The 18,563-nt window shown below is 56.5% G+C and overlaps 2 protein-coding genes across 3 annotated transcripts in view; both read right to left on the reverse strand.

Annotated features, from left to right (window-relative positions):
• Nucleotides 1–378: 378 nt before the first annotated feature.
• CPLANE2 (ciliogenesis and planar polarity effector complex subunit 2) lies at nucleotides 379–3,364 on the reverse strand. 2 transcript variants are annotated; one of them, XM_085080065.1, is made up of 6 exons: nucleotides 3,311–3,364; nucleotides 2,420–2,534; nucleotides 2,199–2,351; nucleotides 1,809–1,933; nucleotides 1,596–1,735; nucleotides 379–687 (listed from the first exon to the last, which is right to left on the reverse strand). In XM_085080065.1, exons 2-6 carry the CDS (start codon nucleotides 2,520–2,522, stop codon nucleotides 459–461), a joined length of 750 nt encoding a protein of 249 aa, XP_084936191.1. In that variant the 5' UTR covers nucleotides 2,523–2,534; nucleotides 3,311–3,364; the 3' UTR covers nucleotides 379–458. The 2 variants fall into 2 exon arrangements, with proteins under 2 accessions (XP_084936191.1, XP_084936190.1); XM_085080064.1 differs by lacking the exon at nucleotides 3,311–3,364 and having other exon boundaries at nucleotides 2,420–3,132.
• A 1,031-nt stretch (nucleotides 3,365–4,395) lies between these two features.
• The window catches only part of FBXO42 (F-box protein 42), a 44,876-nt gene continuing 30,708 nt past the window's right edge, over nucleotides 4,396–18,563 (reverse strand). The window contains exons 5-10 of the mRNA XM_085080251.1: nucleotides 10,234–10,387; nucleotides 9,193–9,303; nucleotides 8,928–9,024; nucleotides 8,041–8,097; nucleotides 7,445–7,561; nucleotides 4,396–7,310 (exon numbers count right to left, since the gene is read on the reverse strand). Of these exons, the coding sequence (XP_084936377.1) occupies nucleotides 6,240–7,310; nucleotides 7,445–7,561; nucleotides 8,041–8,097; nucleotides 8,928–9,024; nucleotides 9,193–9,303; nucleotides 10,234–10,387 (1,607 nt within the window). The 3' untranslated portion in view covers nucleotides 4,396–6,239. The remainder of the gene's footprint in view (nucleotides 7,311–7,444; nucleotides 7,562–8,040; nucleotides 8,098–8,927; nucleotides 9,025–9,192; nucleotides 9,304–10,233; nucleotides 10,388–18,563) is intronic.

An 18,563-nucleotide genomic window follows, 5' to 3' on the forward strand; every position in this document is an offset into this window, starting at 1 on the left:
CAAATTCCAACAAATCCCCCAACACACCACAGCATCCAAATTCCACAGGATCCACAACACCCCAAACCTGACAATAGGCCCAGCACCCTCATTCCATGATCCCACTGAACCCCGAATCCGCCAGGATCTGCAGCATCCCAAATCGTGCAGCACTCCTATCCCCAGGATCCCATTGCAGCCCAAATCCCTCAGCAAGTGCAGCACCCCAAGTCCTGCAGACCCCACCTCCCGATGACCTCACTGCACCCCAAATCCCCCAGTACCTCCAAATCTTCATTACCCCCAGCACCCAAAATCCTCCTGTACCCCATTCACCCCAAATCCCCCCAGCACCCCCATCCCAACCCCGAATCAGACAAGTCAGGCCACCCAGGGATCTTTTCCATAGAAAAACACGGATTTTAGCAAAAAACACCTTTTCCCCTCCCTCCCCCCCAAGCCCACCCCTAAGAGGGGGTTCAGGCGGGGGGTTCCCCCCTGTCCCCCCGGGTGACCCCGGCCGTGACTTGGTCGCGCCGCCAGAGCTCCTCGACCAGAGCGTCCAGGACGGGGGCAACCCGGGCCAGCCCCGCCCGAGCCCCACTGGCCCCCGGGCTCCCCCCTGCCCGCAGCACCCGCAGCCCCCACGTCCCCTCGAAGGCCCTCACGTCCCCCTCCGTCACTGCCGCGTGTGGGGCCAGGTCGAATCTGGGGTGGGGACACAGGGTCAAGGGAAAGAGCAACACCCTGGAAAATCCCCCCAAAACCACCTGAAATTCAACTGGAGTTGTGAAACCATTGGTGTAACAAGGTGTGCACGTCCTCTGCCTGCCCAGGGATGGGGTGGTTTGAAATGTGAGGGTGCAAACCTGATTGTGGGGGGGACACAGGGTCAAGGGAGACACCGACACCCCGAAAAATCCCCCCAAAAGCACCTAAAAAGAAATGGGAACTGTGAATCCGCTGGTGTAATGAAGTGCTGCACGTTCTCAGCCTGCTGAGATATCAAGTGCTGAGAAATCTGGGAGTGCAGACCCACTTGTGGGGGGAACATGGGGTCAAAGGAGACCCCAAAAATCCCCCCAAAACCTCCTGAAAATAAGTGGGAATTGTGACACCAAAAAAAACGCCAAAAAACCAATGGGAGTTGAGGACCCATTGGTGTAATGAGTGTTGCATGTTCTCAGCCTAATGAGGTATTGAGTAGTTTGAAATCTGGGGTGCAAACCTGCTTTGGGGGCAGGAGACACACACACACAGGGTGAAGGGAGACACCAACACCCCAAAAATCCCCTTCAGGGTGGCAAAAACCTCCAAAAATTAGCAGGTGCTGTGAACCCATTGATGTTATGAACTGTGCACATTCTCAGCCTGTTGAGGCACCAAGTGCTGACAAATCTGGGGGTGCAAACCCATCTGGGGTGGGGACACAGGGTCAAGGAATGCCTAAAAAAACACCAAAACCCAGTGAAAATAAACCAGAGTCGGGAACCCATCAGTGTAACAAAGCATGCCCGATCTCAGCCCCTGCAATGCCAAGCGCTGAGAGCCCCGGGGGTGCAATCCCACTCCGTGAGGTGCCGTGGCCCCCCCGGGGTGTCACCCCAAAAGGATACTTGGTGCCCACGACCACCCTGACGAGGTCGCGGTCCCCCGGGCCCAGCACGCGGCCCATGAGCGCCGGCAGCTCCGCGAAGGATGCCCGGTCCGTGAAGGAGAACAGGAACAGGGCCGCGTCCGCCTCCTCCTTGCAGGCCTGGGGACAGGGAATCCCCCTCACCGCGGGGTCCCGGGTGTGTCCCCCGCCCCAAAACGTGTCCCCAACTCACGGGCAGCAGGTGCTCGAACCTCCTGAGCGCTCCGTCGCCGCAGTCCCAGAGGTGCAGCTGGAACAGGACGGGGCGGGCGCTGCTGCGGGGCTTGGCCGGCCAGAACAGCGTGGTGGCCTCGATCCCTGAGGGGACACGGTGAGGCCGTCACGTCACCCCTGGGACCGGCCAGAACAGCGTGGTGGCCTCGATCCCTGAGGGGACACGGCAGCACCGTCATCCCCGGGGCCGGCCAGAACAGCGGGGAGGCCAAAATCCGTGAGGGGACACCGCGGCACTGAGGGGACAAAGCGGCACCGTCACCCCTGGGACCGGCCAGAACACTGGGGTGGCCTCGATCCCTGAGGGGACACGGCGGCACTGTCACCCCGCGTCCCCCCCAGGACGTACCGAGGGTCTCGTGGTGGGCGGGGGGCACGGGGGTTCCCCCCAGCCAGGCCACCAGCGCCGTCTTCCCGACGCCGCTTTTTCCCGCCAGGAACAGCTTGTAGGTGACGGTGGGGACAGCCAGGGCGGGCGGCAGCGCCGGGCGCTCCAGCAGACCTGCGGAGGGGTCAGGGTGGTTTTTTGGGGCTGACAGCCCGCGCTGGGGGGTGCTGGGGGGCACTCACCGAACGCTCTGCGCTGGTTCTTGTGCAGGATGCAGTCGAGGTAGGGGCGGCCGGCGGGGGACAGGAGCCAGCCCGGCTCCAGCTCCCGGTCCTGCTCTGCCATGGCACCCCAAACCTGCGGGAAGGGGAAGATCCCTTTCTCCCATGGGGTCACTGCACCCCGCGGCTTTGGGGTCCCCTTCTGACCACACCCCAGGGTCCGGGCATCCTCACCAGGGTCCCGGTATTGTCCCATGGGGCCCCTAAACCTCCCATAGGGTCCCTAAAACACCCGTACAGATCCTAGCATCCTCCCATGGGGTCTCCAAAATCACCCATGACTCCCCTCTGTGGGGCCCTGACCGCCTTCCATGGGGTCTGTGCCCTCCCTGTGGAGTCCCTGCATCCTCCCATGGGGTCCATGACCTCCCTCTGGGGTCCCACCACCCTCCCTTGGGTTTTCTGACCCCACCATGGGGGTCTCTGTGTCCTCCTGTGACCCCTGTACCCCATCAGAGGGTCTTTGACCCCCCTAATAGGATCCTTTCCCCCACCCCCGGGGTCCCTGCACCCGCTATAGGGTCCCACCACCCTCCCATGGGTATCCTGCCCCTCTCGGATCCCTGTGCCCCTCTCCGGGGTCCCTGAGCCAACCTCAGTGTCCCATCATCCCCCCAGGGGGTCCCTGACAGCCCCTCACGGACACCCTGTACCCCCTTAGAGGGTCCCTGACACCCCCACGGGGTCTGCGCCCCCCGCATTGGCTCTATGCCCCCACAACACTTAAAAAGGGAGGAATTCAGCCCCCTGTCTCCCTGCCCGAACCCCCTGCCCCCCAAATCTCTCCCATGTGTTACCCCCACACACAAATTTTCCCGCGCGGTCCCTTTAAGACGCGGCCCCGCCGCTCACCTGAGGCCGCTTCAGCCTCGCCGTGACGTCACGAGAAGGGCGGGGCGCCGCGAAGACCACGCCTCTGTAGCCGCGCATGCGCGGATGGGCGGGGGCACGTGGAGCGACCCTGCCGGTGTGGAACTTTGGGGGTCTCCATGTTCAGCCTCCCGCGGCTCTGGGGCTCCCGTCCCAAATTACGGACACTGTAACGATTTGGGGTCCCACATCTCCAGCACTGGAGGGATTTGGGGATCCCCACCCCCCAGTTCCCAGCATTGGTGGGATTTGGGGTCCCTAACTGCCTGGTTTTCCAGGCTTTGGAGTCATCATCCCTAATTGCTGACAGTGGAATGCTTTGGGGGCCGGCATCTCCCACACGGGCAGGACGTGGGGTCTCAATTTCTAACCCCAGCAGGCTTTGGAGTCCCCATCCCCAATTCCCATCTCCATTAGGCTATGGGATCCCCAGTTCCCAGCACTGGCAGGATTTGGGGTCCTTATCACCAATTTCCAGCCTCAACAGGCTTTGGGGTTCCCAATTCCCATCGCTGGTAGGCTTTGGCATCCCCATTACCATCTCCAGTAGTCTTTGGGATGCCCATTCCCAATTTCCATCCCTGACAAGGTTTGGTGTCCCCAGTTCCCAGTGCTGACAGGCTTTGGGGTCCCCATCCCTAATTCCCAACACTGGCAGGACCTGGTGTCCACAATTTCCAGCACGGGCAGGACCTGGGGCCCCATCCCCAGTACTCAGCCCCAGCAGGTTTTGGGATTCCCATCCCCAACATCCATCCCAAACAGGGTTTGGGATCCCTGAATTCCCAGCTCCAATAGGCTTTGGGTTCCCCAGTTTCCAACCCCAACAGTCTTTGGGGTCCCCATCCCCAATCTGTGGCTCCAAGAGGCTTTACAATCCCAAATTCCCTGTGTCCCCCCTTCCCCCCTCCACTGCTCCAACATCCCCTGGCACAAGTATTTCCCTTTTCCTATTCAAAATGACACCAAATCCCTCTTTGCACCCCCAAACTTGTAAGAAGTGCAGCAGGACATTCACCTCCCCGTCATTCCCACCCCGCTCCCTCCCCAAAAGCACCAACCATCCGTTTCTTTTCCTTTTTATTTGTTAAACCACTAAAAATTCGTCGGGATGGGGGGGGAGGGACCCCCATGAACCCCCCCAAAAATGTACACAAGATTTTAAATATCACCGGAATCGTTTCCCATTCCTGCGCTCGGCCCGGGAATGACGGCGGGGGGACACCTGAGTCGCGGGGGGGGACACCTCGCTCACAGCACCAGCGGCTCCCGCGGGATTTTGGGGGGCAGGGATCAGAATTTGGGATGAATCTCTCATTAACGGCACAGAACATGCTTTTCCCGAGCGGAAGGAGGGATCAGCCGCTCGCTGGGATCCCGGGAGCGGTTGAGGATGTAAACGTCGGGAGAACATCCCTCGAGGGATGCTCTGTAGGGAGGACATCGAGGTGCCATCCATCCCTGTTTTGACTCCTTTTTTTGGGGATGATGACAAAAAACATGCAAAGGGGACGTGGGAATCGATGCCGAAGCCTCGACCGCCTTCCCTGCGGCCACGCTTGGAGAAGGAAATATTCCACAGCTCACCCAAGGTGCTCCTGAGGTTTGGGTTTTTATCGGGCAAAACCTGCATTTTGCTTTCCCTTAGGACAAATCAAATGGTTTTGGGATGAATGGGAGAGGTTGGATTCAAGGATGGAGTTATTTACACAGGTGGAAACACCGCGGGTGAAGCAAATCCCTCCCCATTCCCACACGGCTGGGATGGGATTTAAGGCTCCGACCGGCAAAAAGCTCAGTGGGAATGGAGAAAAACAAAAATTAGGGTAGAAGGGACCACGTCATGGCGCTGCCGGCTTGGGGAGGGTTCCCTGTTTTTAGGGTGCTTGAGGTTGTTGACCAAAACCTGGCAGAATCCACCCCATTTTTCCCCGCCTTTCGATGGGAAAGCGAAGGAGGGGGGTTGTCCCAGAAGGACGCACAGGTTCAATCCCTTCGGATTTGGATTTAATCTTTGCGGAAGGAGGCACGTGCAAAGATGAGGTGAAGTTACTGCATCGAGGCTGCCCTCGAGTTTACCAATATCCGTCCTTTTCCCTGGAAAACCCACCCTGTTCCCAGGCTCCAAGGGGGCTGGTTCGGCCTTGAATGGGTTTAGGCCGCTGAGTGAAATTAAACCTTTAAGTCAAGAAGGGAATTGGCAGCCAAATGTCTCTGCTTTGGGGGAATAATGGGATTTTCAGAGTATTTTTGCTAGTCAGATGGGATCAGGGCTGATCCCGAAGTCTGATCCAGCAGGGCAGGGAGAGAAGGGATGCTAATAATCAAGACTTTTGGCATTTTGACTCAAAAAACTGCCCTTCCCTCCTTCTTTTGGTCCTGCCTGGAGGACAGAGACGAGAGCGGCAGGTGAGAGGCAAAAAAAAAAAAGGCATCGTGTTTGTGTCGAGCAAAGGTTGGCAGCGCTGGGAGATTCCCAGTGGGATATTGCTGTTGTTTTCCTGACGGAGTCGAGCATGGAATTAATCAAGCTAACAGCCTCCTGCCTGCTGGAATTTGGGTTATTCCTATAAAACCACTTCTACGCACAACCCACGAGGAGTTTTGGAGAGACCAAGACTCGCAAACGCTTGGAAAATAAACCCACAAGGATCGTGGCTGGCAGAATTCCCTGGCTGCTCACCCCAAATCCTCGGATCCTTGGGTCCTTCCCCGCCTGTAAACACGACTCACTTAACTGGGGTCTCACTGGGAACTGTCGGGGCAGCGCTGGAGGGTTTGCTTGGACTTTTATTGGTTTCCTGCTCCCTAATTCACAGTTTGAACGCCTGCATGTTGGGAAGAGGGCTCGGGAAGGAGGGAAGAGCCGCGGGGATGAAGGGGATGGTGGCAGCGGCGGGCGGGGGCCGCATTATCTCTTTGCTCGCACAAAGTACAAGGCATTTGTTTTGGGGTAATATTTGACGTTTTGTTTCTTGTCCATGAGGCCACCGAATATGATCAGCTCCCCTCGGCCTTGGACCACCGTGTGTAAACTGGTTTCGGGTGGCCCCACCACGGAGCTGCTGTTAAACACTTTCCACTTGACTCGGCCCTGCTCCTTGGTGTCCTTAATGTCCAGCACGTACATCTGCATGGGCTTGCAGTTCATGCTCTGGTACAGCGGCTTGCCCACGTTCAGCGACTGCGGCGGGTGGTGCCCGAGGCGCCGGGCGATGGGGGGCAGCGAGTGACCCTCGCTCTGGGCAGAGCCCGGCCGTGCCGAGCCCGGCTCGGCGCCTGGGGAGCCCGGGGACGACGCCAGGGGAGGGCTCAGTGCTGCCGAGGCCGAGGTGGCTTTGGAGGAGAGGGCTTTGACGGCCTCGAGGCTGCGTCGGAGCGCGCCGGGGGACACAGCTCCGGGCAGGGCGGCGTGGGGCGGGGTGTGGATGCCGTTGGTGTGCTCCGGGGGGTTCCGCGCTGTCCTGCCCTCCACGCCGTCCAGCTGGCACAGGAGGGACGTGGGTTTCTGCTCCCAGCTCAGCTCCATGGATGCCAGCCGCAGGTCCTTCTGCTCCGGCAGCGAGCCCCGGCGCGGCGCCAGGGCCAGCCCCACCTTGAGGTCGAAGCCCTCGGCGGCTGATGGGGTGCTGGGGGACAGGGCCTGCACAGGGCTGTCCAGGGAGGCCCCGCCGGCCGGCGCCGTTCCGGGCGACACGGTGCCGCCGTTGAGCACGGGGGAGCTGTCCCCTCTGGCCGGGGACAGGCTGCCCTCCCGGGAGCCTGACGGTGTCTGCCGGCGCGGCCGCAGGGTGCCCCAGCGGCCGTTGACGCAGGGAGCCTCGTCCGTGTTCCTGACGGGAGACTGGGAGCGGTACTCCCGGGTCTCGGGCACCAGGGCGGGCGGCGTGGCACTGATGGGAGAGGGGCGCGAGTTCAGGCTGGGGCTCAGCGGGGCTCTCCCGCTGGGAGCTTGGCTGAAGACCACAACACACTGTCCCACCTGCAGAGAGAGCAGGGCACAGAGGTCAGGGTGACACTTGGCGCTGGGAAAAGAAGTGGTTATGGAGCATTCTGGGCAGGGAATGCAGATCCAGGGATGTCTGTGAGGGAGCAGGGACCCCGCCGTGTCCGTACCCGACATGCAGGATGGCACCACAGCTCCGGGGCTCCGTGGTCCTCGTTCTCCACCTTGAGTGGCTGCCAGGTCCAGGGGTTGGCCTGCATGTGCAGCAGCCAGGCGTCTTTGAACAGCTGGGAAGGGAAGTGTGACAGGTTCAGGAGTCTGGGCTGGGATTCAGGAGCCCAGGCTGAGGTTTAGGACCCCAGTTGGCTGCTGGGCTCATCCCATCAGGGTGATGGTGGGAGAGGTGCTTTGCTGCTGCAAAAAGAGGCTGCTGACCCAGGGCAGGAGCTGATCACCCATGAGTGACCACACCCCACTATAGCCATGGATAAGTCCCTTCATTCCCATCTGCTAGCCCAGTATAAAGTCAGGGCTCATCCTGCCAAGGCTCAGTGAACCCCAGGGAGGTGCTCAGAGAGTGCCTGGGGTGATTTTTCTTAATTAAAGCAGCTCCAGCAACAGCTTAACAGCTCCTCTGGAAAACCTACTGGGTGGGTGCCCAAATTTGAGGAATAAAATGCCACCACTGTGCAGTTCTCCCTGTCCCAAATCCAGCCCCCAGGTGAGAGGGAGATGTCCATGTCCCTGCTCCCCCCAGGGTACTCACTGCATTGGGACCACCGCAGCCTCCAAGGATCAGAATAGTCTCGTTGTCTATCACAATCTGCAGGGGACAAAGGAAAGTTTCAGCTTGCGAAGGATTTTTGGCGAGGCCTCCAAGGGCAGAGGGAGACAGGTTCCCAGCTGCACAGGTGCTGCACAGGCTCCCCGTGTGCCCCGGGAGGAGGAGTGAAGCTGAGATGGAGCCGGTTTTGCCGGGCCTGGGGCAGAGCAGGATGCAGGGCTCATGCCTCTGCCTTGTCTCAAAGCAGTTCCTCTCTCTCAGCGAGGAGAGCAACTGCCCTTCCCAAAGCGCTCGGCAGCCCTCTGCAGAGGAGGGGAAGGGGAGGGATTGTTTGGGAGGGCAGGTGCTGGCAGCAAAGTCTGATCAGTGCTGCTGGTGGGCGAGAGATCCCTGCGGGCTCCTTTCCAGGGCAGGGAAGGGCACGTTCACACACAGCCCATCTGAGCCCTGCTGGGACGAGCCACACTCTGGGATTTACCAACCATCTTCCCAGATGGGGACACTTGCACCAGGACAGGTGACAGCCACGAGCTCCCTGCCCTGGGAGCTGCTGGAGCCGTGCCTGGAGCTGGAGCAATCCCAAGTCACTCCATCCCAGGATCGGGAAAGCAGAGCATACAGAGGGGCCCGGAGCCAAACCAGGCTGTGCTGCCTCCCCATTGATGTGAGATGCTCCAGGGCATGAGTGGGGTTCAAACAGCAATTTGTTCATTAGGGCTCTGAGTCACTCAGGGAGATAGGGAATGTGCCCACACTGAGAGGGAAGAGGGCCCAGCGGGCCAGGGCTCCCCAGATCCCTCGGGAATGAACCTGTGGAGAGCTGCCTGGGGCTGGAAGCAAAGCTGTGCCTGGCTTCTCTCAGAGCTCACCTGGGATTGGCCCCCACGTGGGTGAGGGCTGGGCCCGGAGATGCTGGGCTTGGACCAAGCCCACTGCTCCAGATCCAGCACCCAGACGTCGTTGCTCCTGCAGGGATGAGACAACACCGGCTGAGGATACAACCAGGGACGTGTGCTAAGGCAGCAGGCAGACCCCAAAATCCTGTAGGCAATTCCTCATGGGCGACCCCAAGACCATCCCAACCCCCTCCTGGTTCACAGGGACACTTGTCCTACACCCTCATGCCAAACTTACATCTGTCGAGATCCGAGGGAACCCCCAAAAACGATCATTTTGTCTTCGATGACACAGGAGGAGTGTCCTGCCATGGGAGGGGGGCCGTGGGTGGTCATGATGCAGTTCCACCTGGGAAAAGAGGCAGGAAGACATTCCCCAATGAAGGAAAACACTGGATGAAAGGCCAAATAAAAAATCCCGGTGGCCTGCAAAGTCCTCAAGAACAAGTCACAGGGGAAAACCACAGCAAAAACCTCCAAATATCCAAACAGCAACGAAACTAATTAGAAATCCCAATGTGCTAAACATTTTTAAGGCATGACCAAGTCCTATGGTCAAGTTGGGAATATCTCCCTTTCCAATTAAGTTTGCCTCGAATTCTTTCCAAGGAGGTTTAATTACAGAGTTGTAATGACACTGCCCAAAGTGCACTGGGTAATTGATACTTTGGAGGATGAAAAGTCCTCAGTGCAAGAGGAGCAGGAACCTCCTCTTTGATACAGAAATTTTCTTTCTCACACACAAGATCAGTGAGAAAGCCACGTCTAAAATCAGCCAAATGGCGTTCAAAGGGAAAAGGAAAATTCCTGCCAGCTCCATGGACACTGCTGGATGCTCCAGCCCTGGGGCTGTAAAGTCAGAGGTTGAAATGATGGAGGAATCTGATTTATCACATCTCCCTGAGGGAGTCGAGTTCTGGATCAGCACTAAAAACAAGACCTCCAGCACTTCAGGCTTATCTCAGGAACACCTCACTGCTTGCAGCCAAAGCGATTAGGCATTGAAAACACCCAGGTTTCCCACCTGGAGGGAGATGCTCAGGCAGTCTGGAATACTTAGGTGCAAGTCCAGAGCCATACAGAAGCAACCAGCACCCACGAGGTGCTTGGCAGTACCACGTCCTCAGCTCTGCTGTCCTTGTGTGCCTTTTTGGCTTTTTTTTTGTTTCAGAAATGGCATTAGAGACACAACTGGGAAACCAGGACAATGCACAGCTTCTCAGGAGTTCCTCCAGTTGCATTCCAGAGCAATTTTTCCAGGATCAAAGCCTGCTCTTACCAGTTTTTGGAGGGGGAGTACGTGTGGATCTCATCGAAGAACCGCTCGGGCTGGTGCAGGGGGTAAGGGCTCGGCCGGGTCCACCCCCCAAAAAGCACCAGCAAGTCCTTGTAGACCACCAGCGTGGCCCCAGCCTTGGGAGAGGGGTAGGAACCTGGCAAGGATGGAGGAAAAGTTAGGAAAACCACGATTGAACCCAAGCCCCCAAACTCTGCATTGTTTCTTCCTGAAGTATCACAGTGCAGAGGCTCTACCTTTCCAAAAAAATGAAAATAACAGAAAAAAAGGAAAAAAAACCAGAAAAAAAAAAAGGCAAAATAAGAGCTGGGAGCCTGGGAAGAAAACTCCTGCCAATTTGTGTCATGGTAATTAGTAGGAGCCTGAAAGCACATCTCAAACACAGCAAAACATCTGTCACTCACTGGCAGGAAATTGCCGGTTTTCCAGCATATCCCTTCAAATTATTGCTTTAGCGCCGAATAAAAGCAATAATTACCTCCAAATACCTCGTAACGTCTCTCCCCAAGGAAGGAGGGAGAAGGGATACAATTCCAGAGCTCATGGCAGATGTGTTGGGTGCTCACAAGTGGTGGCACACACTGAACCCCAGGTCTGAGGAGTAAGACCTGAATGCTTGGGGTGGGAATGAAGTCATTCCTCGAGTCTGCAGGACGCAGTGCTGCTCTGAAAGTCATGGAAAACCTTTCTGGGTGGCTTGTTTGAGGTTCAAAAGGTTCCACAGGCGCCTCCTGAGCAGGACTTGCACAAGGACAATGTGACCTCCTGGGCTCGGTGCTGTTGGGATTTGCTGTGCTTAGACAATTCCATGTATCCCATGGGCTTTCCTGAGCTCAGCTCTCAACCTATTGCAGCTCCTGTGGTCCCTGGTCACCACATCCCTGAGAAGCTGTGGCTGCCCCATCCCTGGGAGTGTCCAAGGTCAGACTGGACAGGGCTTGGAGCAGCCTGGGATAGTGGAAGGTGTCCCTGCCCATGGCAGGGGGTGGAATGGGATGAGCTTTAAGGTCCCTCCAAACCAGACCATTCTGGGATTTTATGGTTCTTAACCAGCTTGGAGCAGGAGCAGCCTCAATGCAAAGAACCCCTTGGGAAGAGCAACTATCAAAGGATTCTATCCCTTTGAATTTATGTCAGGACAACATCCATGATCCGCTGCAAAACTGCAATCCCTGCCTGCCCCAGGAGGCAGAGGCGCTGTGTCACCACCCTGCTGCTGTGTGAGGCGTTGAGCTGCTTCCCAGGAAAAGTAGAAGCCTCTCCATCCCGGCTGACCCCGAGCATCCTCCTTCCCACATTCCTCCACCTCCGCAGTCACTCTTTCCAAACAATCCCGAGCACCCATCCCAGCCCCACGGCTCCGTGCCCGGCTCGGGGAGCAGGGCAGCTCAAGGGCACGGCTCACACGTGGCCACGGCGGCACCGTCACCTCTCCCAAACAGCCGATGCTCCAGCCCGGCCTCTGTCCCCTCCCCTGTCCCAGCAGGACTCGGAGACACATTTTTAGCAAGGAATGACACCCAGAACAGACTATTTTTAAAAGAAACCGGAGCAGCTACTTTGGGATGTTGCAGCTGAGGGAAGCAATTCCACGGCGATGGTTTCCAGGTGCGGGGAGGGAAGAGCACAGCGAAAAGCAGCCCCTGGCCTGATGTGAGATGGCCACAGTGTCCCTGAGTCCTTCCCCAGGGACAAAGCTTTCTGCTGCTCTCAGCCACATAGAGATGAGGGGAAAATGGGAAAAAAGCTCTGCAGGAAGCACTTAATGCTGGGTCATGTGTGGCCAGAGCTGTACCAAGGTCTCTGTGAGGACGAGATGCCGGCAAGGGTCACATTTGGTTACTCTCTGTTCCCGAATTCCAGTTTTCCTGGTTCATTCCATGTGTGCAATTCATTAACCCACACCAGCAGGTTTCCAGCCTAAATAATTCCCCAGCAGTGCAGAAAGTCTTTCTCCCAAACCTGGCATCACAATCAAACATTTGTAGCCAAGCTGGTGAATCCCAGCTGGATGATTCTGCCAGGGATGCCATGAGGTGCAAGGGTTAAAACCGGGTTATTTTTAAACAAAAAGGGGTAGCTAGAGTCATTCCACGATGGAAAAACATTGGCACCTTGCTTGGAAAGGTCTGGGATGGAGCAGTGAGGAAAGTCACCCTCCCACTGCTGTAACCTCAAGGTCAACCCCGGCCTCAGCCACCGAGACAATTCCCAAGTGAGTCAGTGCTGTGCAAACAGCCCAGGGCAGAGGCCAGCCCCGGTTTTTCAGGAAGCTTTGCCTGTTATTGGACATTGGACGGATGTAAAAGAGCTGAGTTTCATTCTGCAGTGCAGGAAAACTCTGCATTTTACAAGTCAAAGATGTGCTGGCCTTTCAAAGCCTCTTCCAGCTGCAAAACTGGGATATCTGCGGGCGCTCTCTGCAAGTGAGATGCACCACAAGCATCTCCAGGACCTTGTGCTGGAGAAGGAACACATGGAAATCTGGAGAATTAATACTATTTACCCCTAAAGCAGGGGAGAGCTGCTGGGTCCTCGGGAAGGGCAGGAACATCCCGAGGGAGCTGCCGGAATGGGGAAGGCACCGGCAGCTCTGTGACCTCAGGACTCAGGCATGCGGGACAGAGGGACATCAAAGGGACGCGCTGGGGCCCCGTGAGGACCTGCTCAAAGTCCGGGCCCTCTGCAGGATGTGGGAGCGGCCTTTCCAAGTCTCCCAGGAACACACGGGATCCTCTCTGGGATCGCACACGGATCGGGCTGAGGAGCCATGAGAACCTCGTTAATTAATTGCGCTGGTTCCCGCTGGTCCCGGTGGGGAGCCGGCTGCGTTTCCCAGCTCCCCGCCCCATCCAGCCCAACATCCAGGTTATCTTTCCTCGGGGATAATGATCCAAGCAGGCCGAGGGTATGGCACAATTAACTGCTCCTGAGCACGGCAGGCTCCATCCCTGCCCAGCTGACGCTGTTCTTTCGGCCGGGATGAGGAGCTAAAAGCTGGGCTGAGCTATTTTTTTCCCAGCTGATGGATTTTCCTGGCTCGCAAAGCCAAAAAACCAACCAACCAAAGATCTCCGGCTTCCACGGATGTTTGGAAAAGAAATGCCAGCCTCTGATCGCTCCCGACACGAGCTCTGGGTGTTTTATCTGTGTAGGATCTGTCCTTATAAGCAGTTTTTAAAGCCCGGTTATCCAGCCCTCTAAAGCCACCGGAGCCGCACGCGCAGAGATTAGCAGAACAAAGGAAAAGCCTGGCTGGAAGGGCATGTGGGACACGCAGTGCCAGCCCAGCCTTTCACCTCCGGGAGGTGCAGCCCCGAGAGACTCCAAAAATAAAGCTGGAGTGGGGAACAAAAATGGATATTTGTAGGGATTGCCCAGGTGGGAGGATCGGTTCAGGTTGATGGGATTTGGGGGAATATTCTACAGGAGGGGCTGGAGCAGGGCCAAGGGTTTGCACCAGCATGGGGGGAAGGGAAGACATGGGAAGAGTTGTGTCAAGGGGATAAATATTGGGGAATTTTAGTTCTGGAGACCCATGAGATGAGAGCTGCAACCAGAAGCTGGTTTTGCTGGATCTGGTGGATTCTCCAGGGAGCTGATCACCACCGGATTTACAGGGAACAACTGGACAACCAAACCATTAGTCCAGTTTCAAATCTGAGAAATTAAAAGGAGCTGGTCCAGCACCCCATGGATTTCAAGGTGCAAAGGAATTCAAGCTCCCACGTTCAAAAGCCACCTGCAATCTGCACTCCAAAGGTACAGGAAATCATCCCTGGGAAGGGCTTCGGGCTGTCTGCTCACAACAATCCTGGAATGGTTTGGGGTGGAATGGACCTTAAAGCTCATCCTGTTCCACCCCTGCCATGGGCATGGACACCTTCCACTGTCCCAGGTTGCTCCAAGCCCCATCCAATCTGGCCCTGGTCACTTCTTTCCAAGGCAGGATGGTGCCTGTTTTGTACACTGAGTTGTTCCAACTTGGATCCAACCCTGCCCACCAGGACTTTTGTGTTTCCACACTCAGGCAGCAGCAGAGCTGCATCCAGGGGCTGTTTTGCAGTCCAGCTTTTAGGCTGGACCTGCATTTCAAATCCCAGCTTCCAACCTAGAACCCTCATGCACCCCAGCCGAGGGATCACCCTGATTACATTCCAACACAAAGGTCCATCCCAAACTTGTGTGACAGTGTGAAATCCCTAAACCTTTCCCCTTCAACTGGAAGCAAAACCAGAGAAGGAAAAAATAACCAATCCCTGTGCTTTGCAGGCCAGCTGGGATTTTTCCATAGCAGTCGGCAGATTCATCCAAACCCCTGCCAGGTTTCCCAAAGGGAAGAGGACGAGCTGCTGAGCAGCAGTCCAGAGGCTGGAAGAGGATGAGCATCCCAACAATCCCAGCACTAACACTGGATTTGGGAGATGCCAAATAACAACTCCTCTGCCAAGAGCAGACACCCCATGGCCTGTTGCACATTGGCTCATTCCCCAAGTCAAACCCAGCATTTAGGACTCTGCTCAGCAGCCTCGGATCCAGCATCTGATATTCACCCATTTTTATTCCCTAAATGTCCAAAACAGAGCATTGAGATTACAAACATGTTCTAGACCAGTTTTGACTGAGCCTGCCTAAACCTTAGAGCCTTTAAATGCCACCGAAGTATCATTTTCCCTTACCAAAACCACAGGCAATTTAGTGTTCCCTTCCAGAAAAACCCCAAATTCCATGCTGGGAAGCAGACAGGAATTCAGCTTTGCAGGAGTTTTAAGGAAAAACTGCACAAGATCCGATTTGTCTCCTCAGCAGCGAGACAAAACCTCTGCATGCACAAATAACCTCTCAGGAAGGAAGGGGGGGGGGAACATCCCAAGTTAATTTCTAATTTTGGGGGGCACGTCACCAACCCCCTGATGTCGACACACAGAGAGAGTTCCCAGTGTGGGATTTCCACCCTCCAGTGACACGGGACTGTGGTACAAGCCCAGTCAAACCCCAGCATGGCAGCGAAGCTTTGGTTTCTCGCAATCTCTGGGCGGTGGAGGCAGAACCCCCCGGGGGAGGCTCAGTCACCTCCACGCTTTTGCAAGGTCCCCGTGGGTATTTTTTTAACCCCGGAGTTTCTGAGGTGCTGCCGCCCCGATAAAGGCGTGCAGAAGGAGAGGCAGTGCCCTCTGAACCCTGTGCAACTGGATTTACTGAGTCACTCTGTGCTAATGCCTGGCAAAAATGTCCTTATGCAGCAGTTGAGCAAACAGTGCCGAGATAACCGCGCCAGAACGCTCCGGGCTCGGCCTCTTATCTCCCAACAGCCCCGGCCGGGGATTGCTGCGATTCCCGCACCTCACGCTGCAGGAGAGGCTTTATTATTGGGATCCACCCTGCGCCTCTCTCCCCGCAGCATCGCCCCGAGGAGCCGGGCGCTCCGCAGGGTGAGCTCACCCTTCGCAATCATCCTTTGGGAAAGGTGGATTTGGCCCCACGAGGTGCTGCTCTTGCGAAAGCTGCCGTTCCCTCTCTCCGTGGGTGGAATCCCAAGGATCCACCTCTCCCTGCTTCCACGCTCGTGTTTGTATTCCCCCCGAAGTGACGCTGCCCCGCAGACATCTCCGGCGATTTAACAGTCTGACACCTCCCCAGATCAGCCGGGGTGCAATTAAAGAGCTCAGCGCTCCCAGAGAAAGGGCAGAGCAGCTCCTGCCGCTTGTCTTCCCTCCGGGAGGAGAGGGAGAGATGGGAATTGCGGGATAGGATGCCCAGCGCCCTGAGCAGCGGCAGATGGCAGGGAAGGGCTGGAGGTCGCTGTGGGATAGCGGGGGATGTGTCCCAGCCCTGCTGAGCTCCGCACTTTTCGCTCCCGGATCGTTTCCCGCAGCGCGAGGGAGGCGGTGGCCGCCCCGACGTCGGAGAATCCCAAAATGAGTGGTGTTCCAGGAAATGGCTGCTGTGTAATTTGGTGAGGTTACAGCTACCACGGGGCTCCAAACCTCAGCTATCCTCTAAAGAGCACCCTGTGGGCACAGCCAGAGAATCCTGGGATGGTTTGGGATGAAGGGACCTTAAAGCTCATCCCGTTCCACCCCCTGCCATGGGCAGGGACACTTTCCACCATCCCAGGCTGCTCCAAGCCCCAACCTGGCCCTGGACAGGGATGGGGAATCCACAGCCCTTCTGGATGCAGTCAGAGAGAGGAAGTGCAGAAAGTCTGGGAAGAGCCAGTGCTTTACTCCTCCCAGTATCTGCTGCAAGGACAACAGTTATTTACTGAAAACCCATCATCTTCCCGAGAAATTCCCAGCACATGAAGGGATATTCAGTCCAGCTCTTTGCTCTCCCCTCCCTTGCTGTCTTCCCCCTTTACTCCTGTTTCCAATCCATCAGTTCCTGCACTTCGCTCCCTCCACGCCAGGAAAGCACTTTTCTCCCTCATTCCGGTAATTCCAGCCCAGAACGCCAAACTCACTGAATATTTCATGTCAGGAATCCCAATCCACCTTTGGGCTGCAGACAGGCACGAGCGAGTGCTCCCTCATTCCGCATGCCTGCCCAATTCTCAGAGTTCCACAGCAGATGCTTTGGGAAAAGATTAAAATCAGGCTACGGAGCACCAGGATTTGGAGAGGCTCGGAAGGCACATCGTGCTGGGTATGGATTAAACTGCCCAGGGAACGTTGCCGGCTCAATCCGGAGTATTACACATGTAATCCTGGTGGATTGAGTCCTCCAGGCAAAGGCTGGGCTGCCTTGGAAGGAGCTCTTGCCGATAGATGTCAGCACAGCCTGCCCAAAATTCCCAGCAGGACCTTTCCGAAGGAAAAGCAGGATTTTTCCTTCCCAGCTGACAGTGTAGCCATGGGACAGCAGGGATTTATCCCACAGACCCTCAATGGACAGGGATGCACCTGCCCAGAAGGGAAGGTGCTGCCAGAGAAAATGGAATAATTGGCTATAAAACGATCAAGGAGTTTGTGTCCAGGGAAACCATCACCCCTGGGTGCCTCCCACGCCTCAGGAAGGAGGGATCAGCTCCCTCTGGGGTGCAACGCGTTCATGAGATGTGAGACAGCACCAGTGTCAACAACCCCGTGGGTGTCTCCGGGCTTTGGCGCCTTTTTCCTGAAAAGGAAATAAATTGGAGATGCTGTCTGAGCCACAGTTCGCAAATTCCTCGGCTCCAACCAAACTCGGACGAGCGAGAAATTAAATTGTCCACAGGGCTGGGAAATCAAGCTTCAGAGAAAAAGAAAAAAAAAATCCTGATAGGAAAAAAAACCCTCTTGGAAAATGCAGCCTAATTTTGAGTTATAGTAAGAGATGAGAGACCTGCACTTTGGGATCATTAAAATGCAAATTGTTCTCTGAGTGCCAGCTTTCCAAGGCAGAGGAGGGAGTACCAGGTACCACCACTAAATACCTACTAGCACTACTAAGAGTGACTACTACTCATCCCTGGAAGTGTCCAAGGTCAGGTTGGACATGGCTTGGAGCAGCCTGGGATAGTGGAAGATGTCCCTGCCAGTAGAACAAGGTGAGGCCCCAAACCTGTACTTAGGGAAGAGGGAAACCAAAGGAACTGAGGAAAGAGGGAACCGGATCATCACTGAAACATCCACTTCCCTCCCAGCCACTCCTCTCCCAGCCTCCTCTGCTTTTCCCTCTGCATTCCCTTTCCACATGACTCCTCCACGTCAGGCTGAGCTGTCTGAGGCAGGGCAGGAGGGCATCCAGAGGGTGAGGGATCATTCCCTGTGGGAGTGTTACAGCCGGACACTGCCTCCCTGCCCTGCTGACTCAGGCAGCCCATTTCCCACAGCTGGGACTGTTTTTCCCCCCATGTTTTGCCCACGGATAAAAATTTGCTGAACTTCCAGGTCCTGTGGTGCAGAGCAGGCAACAGGAGAGGGGAAGTGTCGGTGGCTTTGGCCTGGGGGCAAAACCCCTTTGCTAGCCCCGTGGCAGCTCATCTGACTGAGCCATCCCCAGGTCCTGGGCACATTCCCACCTCCCTGTAGGTGGATTGGCTTCTTCAAAGCCATTCCCGGCCGCCTCCGGCACTGAATTCCTGGGAGGCAGCGCATCCCGAGGAGCAGGCACACCTTATTCTAATGGCTGAACTGACTCTGCCCCCTCCCCTCCACCTCCGGGAGGGGAAAGAAGTCACAGAGTGACTTTGTGACCTTGGCGGATATCGGGAGCCGCTGGAAAAGCAGTGAGAACACGGCATTGATAAGGATAAGGCACTGCCAGCTGGAGGGAGGGGCAGGATGCAGCCAGGTAGGGTCAGGGGGAGGGAGGAATGTGGGATTCAGGAA

The sequence above is a fragment of the Lichenostomus cassidix genome, chromosome 21 (genome assembly GCF_008360975.1).
Source record: "Lichenostomus cassidix isolate B80296 chromosome 21, HeHo_3.0, whole genome shotgun sequence".
Taxonomy (NCBI): Eukaryota; Metazoa; Chordata; class Aves; order Passeriformes; family Meliphagidae; genus Lichenostomus; species Lichenostomus cassidix.

Bases quoted from the DNA above. Each gene is read 5' to 3' on its own strand.
- CPLANE2 (XM_085080064.1), bottom strand. From the start codon at position 2,654: ATGGGACAATACCGGGACCCTGGTGAGGATGCCCGGACCCTGGGGTGT. The intron at 2,352-2,419 runs GTGAGTGCCCCC...ACCCCTCCGCAG, and splicing joins GAACCAGCGCAGAGCGTTCG to GTCTGCTGGAGCGCCCGGCG. The intron at 1,736-1,808 runs GTGAGTTGGGGA...CCCTGTCCCCAG, and splicing joins GGTTCGAGCACCTGCTGCCC to GCCTGCAAGGAGGAGGCGGA.